Source organism: Mugil cephalus, chromosome 10, assembly GCF_022458985.1.
Source record: "Mugil cephalus isolate CIBA_MC_2020 chromosome 10, CIBA_Mcephalus_1.1, whole genome shotgun sequence".
NCBI classification, from domain to species: Eukaryota; Metazoa; Chordata; class Actinopteri; order Mugiliformes; family Mugilidae; genus Mugil; species Mugil cephalus.
The window spans coordinates 3,594,844-3,612,447 of NC_061779.1; the positions used below are offsets into that span (position 1 = coordinate 3,594,844).

At 43.6% G+C, this 17,604-nt stretch overlaps 2 protein-coding genes across 3 annotated transcripts; both read left to right on the forward strand.

Annotated features, from left to right (window-relative positions):
• The first annotated feature begins 576 nt into the window (after nt 1–576).
• On the forward strand, nt 577–7,947 carry trabd (TraB domain containing). 2 transcript variants are annotated; one of them, XM_047595717.1, is made up of 10 exons: nt 577–993; nt 1,473–1,506; nt 1,800–1,866; nt 2,496–2,662; nt 2,962–3,102; nt 3,467–3,577; nt 3,670–3,809; nt 4,327–4,499; nt 5,608–5,704; nt 5,797–7,947. In XM_047595717.1, the coding sequence occupies exons 2-10, from the start codon at nt 1,483–1,485 to the stop codon at nt 5,966–5,968; spliced, it is 1,092 nt and encodes a 363-aa protein (XP_047451673.1). In that variant the 5' UTR covers nt 577–993; nt 1,473–1,482; the 3' UTR covers nt 5,969–7,947. The 2 variants fall into 2 exon arrangements, with proteins under 2 accessions (XP_047451673.1, XP_047451674.1); XM_047595718.1 differs by lacking the exon at nt 1,473–1,506 and having other exon boundaries at nt 936–993.
• A 110-nt stretch (nt 7,948–8,057) lies between these two features.
• On the forward strand, nt 8,058–17,472 carry selenoo1 (selenoprotein O1). Its single transcript, XM_047595713.1, has 9 exons — nt 8,058–9,129; nt 9,999–10,202; nt 10,286–10,463; nt 10,763–10,893; nt 10,975–11,252; nt 11,357–11,525; nt 13,450–13,635; nt 13,848–14,004; nt 15,078–17,472. Exons 1-9 carry the CDS (start codon nt 8,576–8,578, stop codon nt 15,297–15,299), a joined length of 2,079 nt encoding a protein of 692 aa, XP_047451669.1. The 5' UTR covers nt 8,058–8,575; the 3' UTR covers nt 15,300–17,472.
• The last annotated feature ends 132 nt before the right edge of the window (nt 17,473–17,604 follow it).

Consider the following 17,604-nt stretch of genomic DNA (forward strand, 5'->3'; position numbering starts at 1 on the left):
AGGGATGGATGCCAACCACTTCTTCCACATTTGCACACTCCTGCAGCGTCATACATGATTACTTCATGACACTTCATTAAGGAAACACCAACATGACATGCACTGTAGAAGATGTTCCTGATGTTAGCCTGCATATATTAGAGGTAGACCTATGCATAGTATTCATCTTTCCTTCGAGGGCATTAAAATAAACGCAGGTTTTCCATTTCATCGTATTTTTCGTAATAATCCATCTCTGCAGCCTACAACCCTCCTTGTTAGACTACTCAAGCACACTAAATGCATCCAAAAGCACTTTAAGACTAGTAGCACTGGTGTGTGTGTGTGAGTGTGAGCACACCGATCAAGCATAAGGTTATGACCACCTTCGTGATATTGTGTAGGTCTCCCTTGTGCATCCAAAACAGCTGGGGAATGGATGTGGGCCTTCTGAGGGTGTCCTGCGGTGTCTTGCAACAGAATGTTGTTATTGGGGGGGACTTTTGGGTCCTATGGGTTGAGGGCTCATCCCACAGATACTTGATCAGTCAAGGAGTGTCATTTCTATGGGGTGTGGGTGCCTGGTCTAGTATAGGTGGGTGGTACATCATGTCTAAGTAACAGGTCCAAAAGCTCCCCAGCAGAACACTGAACTCTCACAAGATGGTCAATGTTGTTCACTTCTCCTGTAAGTGGTCATAATGTTATGCCGGACTGGTGTATATCTGATTTTCTGTGTTGATTTTTCCACAGTGGGGCTGTTGAACCTCTGACAGCCTCGGTGCCACTAAACACGCGGAGAAGACAGAGTCCAGACTTTGATTGTAACTTGTGAAATGTTGTGAAAATGCACACGAATTAAAAACATATTCTTTACAAACAGAGCAACTGCGGGCGTCCCGTCAATCCTTAACTACATGTACCAGAATGCACCTCGGCTGTCAGTTTCAGCAGAGCGCTTTGCTGTTGTACTAGCGGAGAGCGCACACACTGAGAGACGGGCTGGCTTACCCGGTAAGTAACGCGTATTTATATTTTTGGACAACTGCTGTGTACATTTCCTGATGTGTTGTATTTGAAAGTGGACGCGGGTGTGATAAAATTACACCATTTCGAGGTGTTTAATTTGACGAAATTCCTGCCGGACCTGTTAGCCCACGTTAGCTTGAGTTAAGCTAAACCGAGGATGCCTCAGTAACTCAAGTGTGTTGCTGTCTCACACCTGGAAGTAACGCATTGCTACTTCCCTTTTAGCTTTAAAAGCGTCCTAATTCTTAATCGAACATGTGTTAGACGATAGACACCACTTTCCCCCCACTAATATTGCTGCATTTTTAGCCAACGGCTGTAGAGCAACGTCAGCAGTCAGTGACGCCGTATTTGTACCAAGCTACCATTGAACGCATCACTGCTGTGTGTCTGTGGCGTTAACTTACCTCTGTCTTCAAACCTGTTGTCTGTCTGCCTGCCTGCCTGTCTCACACACCTCGCAGTGCTTCAAACATGGACCAAGGCAACAATTCAGAGGTGGGTATCTATTTGTATTGTAAGATTTTTTCTACTTATACGTATTTGGCTGATGTTCAAACTGGGGTAAAGGGACACACTGGGAACACATGTCAGTCTGCGGCTAACCTGCTTGAGGTGTTGCTCAATCAGCAGCTCATGTGGAATTACCACATTTTTTTCTTTTCTTTTCTTTTTTTACACTGGCTAGACTTAAAATAAACCGTGGCGGGAAGAGAAAATAAAACATTCCCACATTTTTTGTTTGTTTGTTGTTTTTTTTGTTATTGTTTGACTGCACTGATGTGTTGCAGGGTGAGCCAGTCGCCCCAACAGAGGATCCCTCGGATGAGGAACTGCCGTGTATACCTCCGGGCCTCGGTGAGCTGTTTTTTTGTGTGCACTGTATTTCATCAGAAATGTCACACCTCTACCTCTGTCATGCACGTTTTTTTTTTTTTAGATAAAAGACTAAATAGTGCATCAACATAGCAGTTTGTTGCAGCAGACCTATTTGTAGGAGCCAGATTGTTGCCAGATCTTGTGGGTTGTACGTGTTTGTGCCAGGAGGCTTATGTTTTCCTGTCTATATAGTCAGGGTTAATCACATTGCAGAAGCCATATGGTTTGTAACTATGCAATGTCGTGTAACGTGTAGGTCGAGTATTGTTCTGTTAAGTTTATGGAAACAAGTTATTGTGTCCTGAATAAATCAGCACAAAGAAAGACTTACACCTACACTTACAGTCAGCCCTTCATACCAGTATTCACAGATAGTGATAAAGGAAGTGACTATACTATTATTATTGTTATTAAAGTGCTTTTTACTGCTTTTAATATCATGTAGTACTACTGCCAGACACAGAGTGTGATTATTGACGGATAGCAACTCAAATGCTGTTTTTGTGTTACAATAAAAGTTTGGAAACTACTTCAAAGTTTAAATATATTTGTCTTTTTAGTAAATCTGGTCATAATGAGACGTCAGGCTTTATTGTTTTTCTGTCTAGCGGATGGTGAATCTACGGCTATGCTTTGGCAGTTTCGATCCCAGCGCCGCCAGACGTCTCCCGTGCTCCCGGAGACGGTGACACGCCTGACTGCCGCCGATGGCAGCATCCTTTACCTGGTGGGCACCGCCCATTTCAGCGACAGCAGCAAAAAGGACGTGGCCACGGTGAGCCGATGAGGGGATTAAAGTGCAGAAAGCTGCTTTCACAATTTTAAAACGCGATAAGCTGCGAATCATTGGTGTGTAATTCTGTGAATGTGGAGAAGTGCACGAGCGATAATGAGTCATGAGTAATTAGGTTGATGCCTCATTATATCTTGTTTTCCTTCTTCCATATCGATTTCTTTTGTCTTTACTTCTCTTATCACCCCGCTCATTTGCTATTTGTCTCACTCGACTCGTCTCGACTTTCACTCTTGCACTTTTTTTTTCTGCTCCGTGTCTGTCTTTACACTCTCGTGCAGACAATCCGTGCTGTGCAGCCAGACGTGGTGGTGGTGGAGTTGTGCCACTACAGGGTGTCGATGTTGAGGATGGATGAGAACACACTTCTGAGGGAAGCCAAAGACATCAACCTGGACAAGGTTCAGCAGGCCATCAAACAGGTCAGGCTTTCAGCGCGGTGGGAAATAACAATTGTGGTGGTATGAAAAAATGCAAGAACAAGAAAAGTGGAGAAGGAAATCGAAGAATGGAGAGAGGTGGAAAGAGTCACAGTGGATTAAAGGCAGTGAGGCTACACTATTGTAAGTAGGGCAGTGATGGTCTTGGGAGAGCATTGCATCATATTTAATGGAGGAACAAATACCACTGGTGTATGATGCAAAAGCAGGATTAAGTATGGAGTAAGGGCCTGTATTGCCCCTAACGTGTTGTTTCTTGCAAATTTAACAAAATGTGTTGTTCAAACTAAATATTAAAAGTTGGCCCCTGAGGGTTTATGCTGATTTGTTCCCTTTTGTTTCTCAGAACGGACTGATGTCTGGCCTGATGCAGATCCTCCTGCTCAAGGTTTCAGCTCACATCACAGAGCAGCTGGGCATGGCACCTGGAGGGGAGTTTAGAGAAGCCTTCAAAGAGGTAAATCGTACATCAAAAAAATGCTGCAGACATTTTGTTTTGTTGTGTTTACTTCATCCTCTCTCTTTTTTTTTTCTTTGTTTTCCTTACAGGCTGGAAGGGTTCCATTTTGTAAGTTTCAGCTTGGGGACAGGCCCATCCCTGTGACGTTCAAGAGGGCCATCGCTGCTCTCAGTCTGTGGCAGAAGGCTCGTCTGGCCTGGGGCCTTTGCTTTCTGTCAGACCCAATCAGGTATAAACTTACTTTGATAACATCTGTTCACAGATTCTTTTCTGGTAACTTTAGTTATTCAGCACCACAGTTTAACAAATAAAGGACGTCTGATTAAATCACATTCCTACTTGGTCTACCCAAATAGCCTGAATAATAACAAATATGGAGGAAAAACTGCCTCTCAGGCATACTAAGGATTTACAAAAGTTTTGATTGCAGAAGCAGACATTTTGCCTTTAGCTTGGGATAAATGCAGCTGCAACACGATTATTTGTCTGTTTAGAACTAGGCAGCGTGTGCCTACACGTATGCAGATACAGACAACTCTGCCAAGTTTTTTAAATGTCATTGCTCACAGTATTTGGCTGGAAGCTATCTGCATTAAGTGATTATATGTCCATCTTTCAACACCTCTGAGAGCGTGCCTCCAAATAGCTGTATATAAATGGTTTTCCACTTGGAAATCACACTTTTTCTTCTCCATCCTACTTGATTCTCCAGCTGATTTTTGTTAAACTGTCGTGTTTTTTTTTAGCAAAGAAGACGTAGAGAAGTGCAAACAAAAGGACCTGCTGGAGCAGACTATGTCAGAGATGATCGGCGAGTTTCCTGCTCTCCACCAAACCATCGTGGCCGAAAGAGACATCTACCTCACGCACACGCTCCGCGAGGCTACACGCTGTGTGGAGGCTCCCTCTGATGCCAGGAGTGCGTATTACACTGCTCATTGAGCAGCTAGCAGCATGTCTTTTTGGTGTCACTTAATTCTTTCATTATACACCGGTCAGCCACAACATTATGACCACTGACAGGAGAAAGGAGTTAATAACTTTGACCGTCTCGTTACAATGCAATGTAGTACTGGGAAACTCCATAGCAATGACACTCCTGGATGGGAGCAGCCTGACACAGACGCACACACAAAAACACTTTAGGAACAACACAAAGGGAAAAAACAAACAAACACGAAGAACAACCCAAGGTGTTGACCTGGCCTCCAAAGATCCCAAACTGATCAAGTATCTGTGGGATGATCCACAGAGGGCCCTCCCCTCAACTCATAGGATCCAAAGGCCCCCCACCAACAACATCCTGTTGCCAGACACCACAGGACACCCTCAGAAGCCCCATGTCCATTCTCTGCTTAGTCACAACTGTTTTAGAGGCACAAGGGAGGCTATTAGGCAGGTGGTCATAATGTAATGCCTGGTCAGTGTACAGTGTCTTTTCACCTTGATATATTCAGTATATATACGTGACATTTATGGGTTGATTCACATGTGTGTCACATAGTGGTTTGTCTATCCATTATGCTGTTTCAAGCACTTTACTGAATAGAATGTAACATCTAATGTTGATCTGCTCAGACTTGCTGACATTTCTGGGTAAAGGAATAAATACAAAAGGATTGTACGGTTGAATGAGTTGCCAAAACTGTTGTGAAATTAGCTGACCAGCCATGACAGTGTGGTTTCGAATGCAACGGAGAAATGCTCAGTCATTATTCATGTGAAATTTCTACTCCACTACGAAGAAATGCTGGGACATTGTCACTCAGTTTCACTACTAGCAGCATTATGAGGCTTCAAAGAACGAAACTGGATTCACTGAGTAGTTTATTTGTTCTGTGAAGCCTCAGTGCATCATTTTTAAAGGAGAACAGAACAGTCACAGCAAAATCTGTCCTCAGCATGTGCTCATTTGTCTTTTTATTTCTGTTAACATGGGGATTTACTCAAACTTACGAGTATGTAAAATTGAGAATTTGAGTTCATAGATGTGAAACATGTAAGAGAACGTTTGATTCTCTTTGTAGAAGTGCCTGCTGTGGTGGTGGGAGTCGTAGGGATGGGCCACGTTCCCGGCATAGAACGAAACTGGGAGAAGCAGCTTGATATTAATGAAATCATGAGGTGTGTATGTCACAATGTTTGGACACTATAATTCACCAATTTTCAGTAATATAAACTATATAATTTAACTGTGACTGTGTTTCTCTCTTCAGGGTTGCACCTCCCTCACGTTTCGGCTGGGTGGTACGCACCGTCATAAAGGGAGTGGTGATGGGAATGCTGGGATACGCCTGCTACCGCGCTGGAGGAAGTTTAGGTAGAGCCGTGCTGTCTTTACCTGCAGTCCAGTCTTTGCTGGAGACGCTGCGGCCGCCTCCCGCTTGACCCCGCTGGTCTCCTTTCAGCCACCAGTGACACGACCTTTGATCTACGAAAACAATGCATCTTTCACCAGTGGCCTTAAAAAACAGGAGGTGTAGGTGGAGGACGGGGTTCGCCCAGCCCACACTATGAACTCACAAGGACCTCGATGTGGGTGGGGGGGTGGTTACCAACCCCTCCAACCTCGTATTGACGTCCCTGTATACGCAGCAGGGCTGTACTGCCAAAGAACCCATGACAGTACTCTTAGTTTTCTCTCCTTTTTTTGAGCAAAATCCTGCATTTTGTAAGATTTACAAATGCCAATAATTGTTTTGGGTTTGTACAGCATGTTTCCCACAGTTCTGGTTTATACACACAGACATATAGTTTTTATTTGAAAAGTATCATTGGATATATCTTAAGTCACCTGCCCTGATATAACGGAGACATTTTCTGAGAGGACAATGTCTTCTTAGTCCCTCCTCTTTTCTTGTGCCAACACATATTGTTGGTAACTGTCAGATTTCAATTCCAGCACTTTATAATGGACTGGCAGAGTCTTTTTTTTTTTTTTTTTTTTTAACACATGCAGCATGTGGAAGTAAAAACAGTCGGGCATAACTATAATAAACAAGTTAGAAAAATGTATGGTTTTATAGCTGGTGCATAGAGAGACTCCTATGCTGTGAGGTGCATGTAAAAAGAAGTTAATTAGGAGAATTCAACTTCAGAATCTCGACAAATCTGTTTAAAAATGCGTACTCTTCAGAATCCAAAATAATTCATCTGTCAACCATGGGTTGGTCAGAATTATAGAAGCTGTAAAAATATACAGTTGTATTTACACGGGATAGTAGAAGATAGATTTCATTCGTGCACAGTCCTCCCAACATCAACAGACAAGTGCCTCATCTTACAGCTGTAAGGGCTACAGGTGAACTAAGAAGTGTTATATGCATTTTCAACAAGAGTGGTCCGTTTATAGGATTCTGTCTTTATATTATTACATGATAGAGCTGTTTTTATAAACACCGTTTTCCCTGAATATAGACACACCATAGCCCCCCTACGCTATATGATCCATCATTCATTTGACAGAGACCTGATGCAGGACAGGCGTCCACATGCCTCAGGAAGAGCAGTGCGTAATCTTCCCGCTCATTTCGGTTCTCAATGATGGCTCCGTCTCTGAGTGGAGGGTTCTTACTTGACTCGAATATATGCATCACATAGAGAAAGCCATTTCTGAAAACTGTCGCATCACACGTCGGACACAGCTGTTGTTTGAACGTTTATGATATATGCATTGTCATTACTTTCTTGTCTGATCTTAAGATTAGTCTGTTTCCCTTAAATTAAGGATTTACAGTGATTTCTCTTTGCCTACTAACGAGGTGGACAGTTAAGTTTGGGAGATAAAGCCTTACGGTGATTTTACTGCTGCCTTTGACTCTCAAACTGCCTCTTCTCCTGGACTGGTAATATATCCTCCCTGGAAATACACTATAATGTCACATGGGAGAAATTCAGATTGTGTAACCACATAAAGCCAACCTTCAATTTAGGAGTTAATTTACAACTTTTTCTTTTTCAGTCCAACAAACTATAAATTCATTTCCCCTTTAAAAACATGATCGGCCAGCTATCCACACTCTGAGCCAACTCGGATAATCTGTCTTCCAGTTGCAAAATTCTCATGCTTAAATTGAGAGATAAGGATATTGACAAAGAGGAGGTCAGGTGTAGTCCATGCCTCTCAGTTCCTCTGCAGTATAACACTGTCAAATTCAAATATTTACAGTCTGTCTCCCTCCTGCATCATTTCTGAAGGGTTCAGTTGTGTGTTTGGGAACTGCCAAGAAATCTGTATGAATGCCAGTGTTTATTTGTTGGATTCACTTTCCCACACCCATGTGTCGTCATTGTTAACATACCAAATGCTTGTTTCTGTTATGGGTTATAAAAACATTTAAAGTAAAGAAAATTATATTTGCCTCAAAGATATTGTAGCCTTGTCCTTTTATTTTAGTCAAATCGTGTATGCACTTAAAAATCTGGTGAAATATTAACCCTTTAACATTCTGCTGGGTTGTATATGGTAGTAGCTTTTTGAACCGATCAGATTTCAGTACACTAGATGTGTTTGAGTAAATGCTGCATGCAGTATGTCATTTTCTTCTGATTTCATTGATAAAAGCCATTATAAGATTCGACCAACACATGTTTTCGAAACGGCACAATTCAGGCGAACCTAACAACTTCTTATTTGTTTTTAACTGTGTGACAACTTTGATTACTTAAGAACGACACCACTTAGAATGATTCTGACTTTTCTGATAGAAACTTCAGAGTCTTGGCTTTCAAACGAGACCAAAACCATGCATGAGCTCCAAAATGTTCATCAACAGCATTGAATTTACTTTGGGTATTTTCTAAAATAGAGGTCAACAGGATCGAAACTTTAACATTTTAGTTCCGCCTTTTACTCTTCGTTCCCAGCCGGACGAATAATAACGCTGCACCGTGTCTCGCAAACATCCGCCGAAGCTTCCAGGATTACAAAAGCGTGATTAGTGACTTATTTCCAACTGCGCCAGCGAACACGAGCGGGCGGATGGCCCGGCTTGGATGGCTTATTTAGGTCCTCGGCTGGGTCGGTCTCGCATATTTCTCCCCGGTGTGTTCGTGTGCAGAGCCCTCGCATCGGTCGGTATGGACGGCATGGGTCTGGCGATGAGTCGGTCCACGCTGGAGCGGCTCCCCTTTGACAACGTCGCCCTCAAGAAGCTTCCCCTGGATGAATCCGAGGAGCCGGGGGTACGGCTGGTGAAGGGAGCGTGTTTCTCCCGGGTACATCCGCAGCCGCTGTCCAAGCCTCGGTTCGTGGCCGTGTCGCACGAAGCCCTGGCGCTGCTGGGTCTGGACGGGGAGGAGGTGGTGAACGATCCGCTGGGGCCGGAGTACCTGAGCGGATCCAAGGTGATGCCCGGATCCGAGCCCGCCGCGCACTGCTACTGCGGACACCAGTTCGGCCAGTTCGCCGGGCAGCTGGGCGACGGGGCGGCGTGCTACCTGGGGGAGGTGAAGGCACCACCCGGCCAAGACCCCCAGCTGCTCCGGGAAAACCCGAGCGGCCGGTGGGAAATCCAGGTTAAAGGAGCAGGACTGACTCCTTACTCCAGGTACGTGGGATTGCTTTTAGTGTCAGTGGGTTTTGTATTTGCAATGTTATCTTGCATTTATTGGGGTTTAAAGGAATCGGCGATTTAAAGTTTTCTGTTTTTAATCCTACATTTTGATGTTTTAGTCCATTTTTTTATGCAGTCATATTGTCTGATGCATGAAATTGTATTAATATATTATTCTAGGATTCAAGGATTTTTATTTGTCATTCACAACCATACAGAAGCATGAGTTGGAGCGAAATGATGTACTCAGGTCTGGGTTGTTACCCATATAATGTATAGTAGTAGTATTATGGTGGTATTATAAGGTGGGGGCTTCAAATAAGGCCAATGTGGGTACTTGCCTCTCCCTGCACTGCACTTTTTCATTATTTGTCATATTTTATGTGTATTTTTAAAAACTTGAAACCTGAAAAAGGTTAAAATGTAATCAGACAGACTTTATTTGTTTTGGAATTTTTCATACAAAATGTAGCACAAAGTGCTTAAAAGTGCTTTATGCAATAATCACATCTGTACCAGCCATCGCTTCCCCAACCCACCCACACAGATGGACACACAGTTTAATATCTAGGGAAGCACTATAAATAAGAACAGCATTCATTAAAACACAGGTGTCAAACACACGGCCCGCGGGCTAAAAGCAGGCCACCAGAGGGTTTAATCTGGCCTGCTGAAAATCTGAAAATTACATAGAAGACTGCATTTTTTTTGGACAGAACACTGAGACCCAGGACTAAACAGGAAGGATAGATTATTAAATGTTAACATTCTCCTAATTTACTTTGCACTAAAACAAATGGAGTTGATTTTGGAGTGATTTTGAATCTTTCCACGTCTGCATGTTGTCCCTCTTTCCTCCCCAGACAAGCCGATGGCCGCAAGGTCCTCCGCTCTAGTATAAGAGAGTTCCTGTGCAGCGAGGCGATGTTCTTCCTGGGCGTGCCCACCACCAGGGCCGGCTCTGTGGTGACCTCTGACAGCAGGGTCGTGCGGGACGTGTACTACAGCGGGCACCCTCGCCATGAGAGGTGCTCCGTGGTCCTCCGCATCGCGCCCACCTTCCTCAGGTGAGCCCGCTGCCCCCTCCTTTTTTTCGACCGGCGCGTTTGGCCTCCGTCGGATGTTCACGGCTGCTTTTCGTCCGATGCAGGTTCGGGTCCTTTGAGATCTTTAAGCAGGCGGACGAGTTCACAGGGCGCCAGGGTCCCAGCTACGGACGCGATGAGATCCGAGGTCAGATGTTGGATTATGTCATGGAGATGTTCTACCCCGAGATCCAGCAGAATTACCCCGACCGAGTAGAGAGGAACGTGGCTTTCTTCAGAGAGGTGCGGGGGCTTGTCAAAATCCTAACGTCCGACAGTGAAATTGTGCTTTAGTTCTTATCGTGGCACATTTGAAGCCAAGAACATTTGGATCCTCTTACAATGTTAAGCTGCTGTATTTGGTTCAGTGGCTGGAAGTGCTGAATCATTGTGCCCTCTTCTCTAAGATTATTTGCAAGAATTCAGGCTTCGGATATTTTTATCATCTCATTAATAAGATGTGATATCATCTATGCTGCCCAGTCATTTCTGGAGTTGCAAATATTTGTGTGAGATTTGTGACTCATTCATCTTATTTGAAGGTGGTGCTTCGTACGGCTCGGCTCGTGGCTCAGTGGCAGTGTGTGGGATTCTGTCACGGAGTCCTGAACACGGACAACATGAGCATCCTGGGGCTCACGCTGGACTACGGGCCTTACGGCTTCATGGACAGGTCAGACATTTTTGTACTCAACGTGAAACCGCAATCCTAATCGTGTACGTGCGTGAGTTAACTCTCTGTCTCCCCTCTCAGGTTCGATCCAGATTTCATTTGCAACGCCTCCGACAACTCCGGCCGGTACTCCTACCAGGCGCAGCCGGCAATTTGCCGGTGGAACCTGGTGAAGCTCGCCGAGGCTCTCGCTCCGGAGTTGCCGCCGGACCGGGCTGAGGCTGTCATCGACGAGTACATGGACCTGTATAACGGATTCTACTTGAAGAACATGAGGAAGAAGCTGGGATTGCTGCAGAAGGAGGAGCCTGAGGACGAGATCCTGATCACTGAGCTGCTGCAGACCATGCACAACACAGGTGGGAGCGCTGATGCCTGTGTGGAGCTGAATGTGAGAAAGCATGTCATCTAATAAATGTTGACTGGTTGAACATTATTAGATTTATTGCCGCCCTCTCTGCAGGTGCGGACTTCACAAACACCTTCCGTAGCTTGAGTCAGATTTCTTGCCCCAGTGAGGGAGAAAGTGAAGGAGATGAGGATCTTGTCAAGAAAGCTGTAGCCCTCCTGTTGGAGCAGTGCGCCTCCTTAGAGGAGCTCAAAGCTGCCAACAAACCTACGATGGAGCCACGGTGAGTGAGACGAAGCCACTACATTCAACACAAACACAAACATGCTGTGTTCTGTCGGTTTCGTATCAGATTATCACGGGAATTAATTAGGAATAAAATGACGAAACCCAGTGGCTTGGACATGTATTATGTAAGATTACTACAGAATAATTGAGTTAATTAATGCTCCGTGGACCATGGGATGTACCGGTGGCCCACAGCCGTATATTAGGGAGAGTCTGGTCAACTAGGGATGGAGCGTCTGAGCTGTCCCTCTACGCTGATTGGTTCTGAGCTGGTCACATGTTTCATGGGCGCCATGTTAGATACATCTAACCAACATTCACCCACAGAGAAGTGGGAATAACAGAGAATAAAACTGTATTAATTAAGTTAAAATATGCCACAGTGCTCAGCCTACGGCTCCAGCACAGGATCAGGAAAACACGGAGGAAACTCCACCGTTTCCCCAGTGAACAAAAACAGAGAAAGTTATGGAGCAGAAGATTAAAAGGAAGAACTGGATGTCAGCTGATTTCTCCCTATTATGTGATGAGATAAATGTCAATGTCTCTCTTTGACGTTTGTTAAGATTTTATATAGAAAAATAAAGTGATACCATCATTAATGTGAACCTTGATGTCAAAAACACAGCTTTACAAATGAATGAAGTTTGAAGTTAGCCTAGCCTCATGCTAGCTAGTTATCTAGACTAAAGGCTTAGAAAAATAGCAGCTAGCGTCATATATACTGTGAAACCCATGTGTGCATGTCATTTATGTCCATGTAGACAGACACATTTAACTGACACGTAACTTTACCTCAGTTACCACTAAGTTATTATGGTTAGCATGCTAATGTTATAATGATAATACTTAATAACTGTAAGACTAGTTTAAGTTACATTGTTACTGAGTATTTATAATTAACAACCTTAACAGCGATGGAGAAACATATTTTACAGCTCATTTAAGATATTTAAGTGAGGGCCTTTTACATGTTGACAGATGTTGACATTTAAAGGCCTGTTAATGGTGAAAATAAGACATTCATTTCAACACAGTACATCCGCCCCATAGAGTTACACTGTAGAATCTAACCTCTGATATAGCAAACATGGCGACCATGATCTGAGTTGGCCAGACTCTCTCTAATATGTGGCTCTGTGATGGCCTCTCCTTAACTGCCCTCTTCATTTAGTGCAGTGCACATTCTAGCCTCCAGGTGTCACTGCTTAGTTTTATTTATCAGTCATGAGGAACAAGTTGAAGTTGCTCTACTGCATTATTTCAGTCTGAGGTGTCGCCAAGCAGCATTGTTCTTTGTGATTACTGATAATAATAATGATATCAGAGTAAGGTGTTTCCAAACATGAAATAAATTGGGCGAGAATGCCAACATAGTTCACAGTGGAGACAACTTTCAATCAGAAATATTAATTAGTACAACTTTGAGAACTTGGGCGGTTGAAATTTGAGTTCCAACTGGCTGCATTTTCAATACTTTCTCTTGTAATCTCAGAACGGGCACTGCAGGCACTTCGCTCGATCAAATGTTTTGGAAGGCCGACCCTAATCAACTCGCTTTACTTCGCAAAAGTACATTCCTGTAACCTGCCCCCCATAGGAAGTAAAACTAGTTCAGGATTCTGCAGAATTCAAAGTACTCTTCACCAAAAATCGTTATAAATTTGGAAGAGGAACTATTCTAGACAAACAAAGCGCTGTGTTGTATTAAGTTCAATATTGCAAACCAAAGTTATATTGTTAAGGCCATGGATGGGGAAGTCTAATATTAGGTCAGCGAATAACAAAGATGTCTTTCTTGTGTTTATTGTGTGACAACTTTCCCCCATTAAGCAGATTTCCTGCCTCTACGCAGCCCGTCCTGGGATTTCTCCGGCGGCCCAGTAACGATTCTAACCGTTGGCGTTTTCTGTCGACAGGGAGCTGGCGGTGCTGCTCTCCATGGCTCAGAGCAACCCAGCGCTGTTCGAGATGATCTCAGACAGGACGACCATCGCGAGGCAGTTGGAGAAACTCAGCAGGCTGAAAGACCTGATGGAGACGAACCAGGAAGAGCTGAAAACCAAACAGGCGGAGGACTGGACCTCCTGGATCACACGCTATAGGTGAGATGAGCGTTTATAGAAAGGGGCGTAGAGGAGCTGCATGGACAGGATGAGAGTTTGTTTTGTCGTTTTTCTCGGTGTGGCGGTGATGGGTGGAAGCGTGACTGATAAAAGGGGTGGACGGAGAGAGAAAAAGGAGGAAATGGTGCGTCGAGGCAGATATTGTTCCGTTACTGTAAATCGCTGAGTGTTTCGTGTTATCACTGCCACAGGAAACGTCTGGCGCGTGAGCTGGAGGGGCAGAGTGATGTGCAGGCCGTGCAGGACGAGAGGGTGAAGGTGATGGACAGCACCAACCCTCGCGTGGTTCTCAGGAACTACATTGCCCAGAATGCCATAGAGGCCGCTGAGAATGGAGACTTCTCTGAGGTCAGGATCTGGTCCCCTGTGATATTTATTTAATTTTATTTTTTTGGACACTATGCACATACATTAAACAGTGTCAAAGACATGAATAGATGCGTGCATGCATCAGATTTAGCAGAAAGCTAATTTCCATCCAACACAGACCCACAGGACATACAGAGATGACTACGACACCACGCTGCAAACATGCATAAAAGCACACATACACAGAATATAATCTAAAGTGTGCTCCTAATATAACGTGTTAAGTTAAAAAGTGCCAAGTAGTTTTATATTCAGATTTAATGTAAATAACAGCGGTAAATGATAAATTATAGGGTATATTTTAAATATTAGCATTGGTAATTTACACTCACTTGCCACTTTATTAGGTACACCTGTTCAATTGCTTGTTCAGCCAATCACACGGCTGCAATTCAATGCATTCACCTTAATAATAATTGGCCACGTCACAAAGCTCATATCATCTCAAACTGGTTTCTTGAACATGACAATGAGTTCACTGAATTCCAACGGCCTCCACAGTCACCAGATCTCAATCCAGAGATTCGCATCATAGATGTGCAGCCGACAAATCTGCAGTGATGTTATCATGTCAATATGGAACAAAATCTCTGAGGAATGTTTCCAACACCTTGTTGAAAGTATGACATGAAGAATTAAGGCAGTTCTGAAGGCAAAAGGGTCCAACCTCTTACTAGCAAGGTGTACCTAATAAAGTGGCTAGTGAGTTAATAGAGTTGGGGCCACTCCATTGACCATTAATAAAAAATAAAAACATGACAGCAACAACATACTTAATCAGTTCTGAAAGTTTTGATAACTTAAAATCAATTTTTTTTGCTTCTCTAAAAAAGGCTACATTATTTGTGCAGGTTGTCAGATTAGCACAGAGCTTGGAGTTAATGTTATATTACTCTTTATGTATTCATTCAGTCAGATCTTTATTGAAAAAAAAGCTGTTTGTACTGCACACAATGTTCGTATTACCACTCATTTTAAAGTTTTTACACTTGATTCCCTTTTGACCTCTTGGGTTTCATTCGCCCTGCTCTGGCTTCCTCTCTGTGCCGCAGGTCGAACAGGTTCTCAAAGTTCTGGAGAAGCCTTTCTCCTCGCAGCCGGGCCTGGAGCTCCCAGCGTGGGTCGGAGGAGGCGGCGCCGGCGCTCAGGGAGAGAGGGACGAAGGAGAGGAGCAACAGCAAGAGGGCGCCACGTCCACGGCCAGAACTCGCGTGCCTTACGACAGCAAGCCCCCCGCTTGGGCTCGTGAAATCTGTGTCACATGATCTTCGTAATAACTTCCTTGACTAACAGCTTCCCGGCCAAAAACAACAGGAGAGTTGAATGGTGTTAATTTGTTTTCTTTTACACTATTCTTTCCTCCTCCCTCACTGTGCGACTCTCTGTTATTTTGGCTGGATGCGTCAGGGAAGTGAGCGCGAGGCTCGACACCCCGTAGGCTGGCTACATGACACGAAACGGACAGGAAGAGCGTTGAGTTTGCACAAATGCATAAAACCTTCTGCTTTACTGAAGCAGTGGATTTTAACACCAGTAGCTGATGAGTTTGATTGATAATTGTTGTTATCTGCGTCACTTCCAAGTCATGTTGGGTGAGAGGAAAAAAAAAAAATTCCTATAATATTGTGCAACTCTGCTCAACCTTTTCCGCTGTCTGTCTGGTGTTGGGTTTGCTATTCATGACGAGTCCGACAACAAGTCCTGCAGTGACCTGTCTGACTCTGAGAAGCCACGGGGTATCGCCTCAACATGTATTATACATCAGACCGGCAACACAGGGCCAGAGGAGCCTTTTTTTTACTACGTAAACAACTACTTCTTCTTTTTTTTTATAAAGCTAATTACGCCAAAGAGTTGCTTTGTAGTAACACCCAACAAAAACTTCCCAGATCTCAGATGAGCTTTCGGTTTGGGCTGAATTTGTTTCAACAGAAGGAAGAGGAGAGCTCACTAAGCAGAGGTCGTGTTGATTTACTTATTACTTCATCCCAATTTAATCCAAAGAGCTGTGGCTATAATGTGTGTAGCGAGGATACATGATGACCACGGCACAAGGCGCTCATCTGCTTTACAGAATCTCGATAGCTAGTAATTGTGCAAACATTTCTAGCCTGCTGTAACCTGTATTATATAAAATATTGGTCTTCAACAGGGGGTCCGTGACCCCTAGAGGGTCAACGGAGGTACTGCAAGGGGATCGCAAACTCTTTGGTTGATCAGTTTGGGCGTCCTTGGCCTGAAAAACATTGAAGACCCCTGATATGAAGAATAACTTGTAGTGGTTGGCCGGGTTATTTGTGGGCTCATAAAGCTCAGTTTATTCCTCCTATGCTGTTTATTCCTAACCTATGCCTTTTAGAGCCGTTTATACTTGTGCGCGCTCTCCCAAACACTAGTTGGCGCTGTGTCTTTTTTTGTGTGTGTGTGTGTGTCAGTCAGGTTTATTTAATTTCTACTTCCTGCTTCAGTAGTGAAGATTTTACCTTTCAGGCTACGAGGCTTCAGACATGACTGTGACAGTAGTGATTTTTTTTTAACCTGAAGTCTCATTGTCGTAAATAAGATGTAGTATCTTGATCCAAAGAGACTGAGGGGCCATGACTCAAGATCGTTTTTTTCTTTTCTTTTTAATGCATCTTACTCATTTCCTATGCACTTGACTTCTATGCATATTTTCTTAAAGTCATTTATAGACCATTTTAATCCTGGAGGCTTTATTATTATTATTATTATCATTATTATTATTGTTTTGCACTGATGCTTAGTCTGCAAATGTCATTTGCGTGCTCCCAGTATCAGATGGGATGTGTTGCAAGCCGCAGGTAATAGATGTGCCGGTCTGATGTATAGCAAACTATATTGTGTGTGTGTGAGTGTGTGCGTGTGGGGGTGGGGGGGTGAGAGTGAGAGTGTGAGTGAGAGCAATGATGATTGAATCTAATAATAGTTTTATATCTGTGGTTGAATCAGTTCATTTAAAAAAAAAAGCCGCAGTATAGACACGCACAATAGAGAATATATAGAGATCCTAACCTCTACCTTCACAGGCACAGAGCTACAACCATAAGTTATCTTTACTGTTATTTCTATATGTGCAGGAAGCACTGAAACCCCGCTGGCTGAAGGCAAAAAGAGAACCAGGTGTTATATTTGACTATTTATGGCTGCGGCCGCACAGAAAGAGGAAGTACGATGTAGATTGTGCCACAAATGTGATGCCACAGACAGAGGGTGAAAGGGAGAAAAAAAAAAAGATTCATTTCCATTCATGAATTATTTTGACTCTGCAGCCTTCTCATAAGGTCACCGGCGCAGATAATCACTTGCACCCTTGAATGACAAATGGAATTGTATTAATATTGTATTTTGTTTTTATTGAATATGAAATATGGTTGAGCTCTTCCTCAGTTCTAGCCTTAACCTGCCCCAATAAACTGAGTCCACGCACCTCTGCTTTTGTGTGTGTTTTGTGTTACATTACTTGAGCGTTGCCATTTGCAAATGCAAGTGATATATCCTTTTCATAATTTGTTTAAATGTAACCGGACCGTGAAACATGTCCGTGTCTTTCTCGTTCTG

Bases quoted from the DNA above. Each gene is read 5' to 3' on its own strand.
- trabd (XM_047595717.1), top strand. From the start codon at position 1,483: ATGGACCAAGGCAACAATTCAGAG. The intron at 1,507-1,799 runs GTGGGTATCTAT...GATGTGTTGCAG, and splicing joins ACCAAGGCAACAATTCAGAG to GGTGAGCCAGTCGCCCCAAC. The intron at 5,705-5,796 runs GTGTGTATGTCA...TTCTCTCTTCAG, and splicing joins GATATTAATGAAATCATGAG to GGTTGCACCTCCCTCACGTT.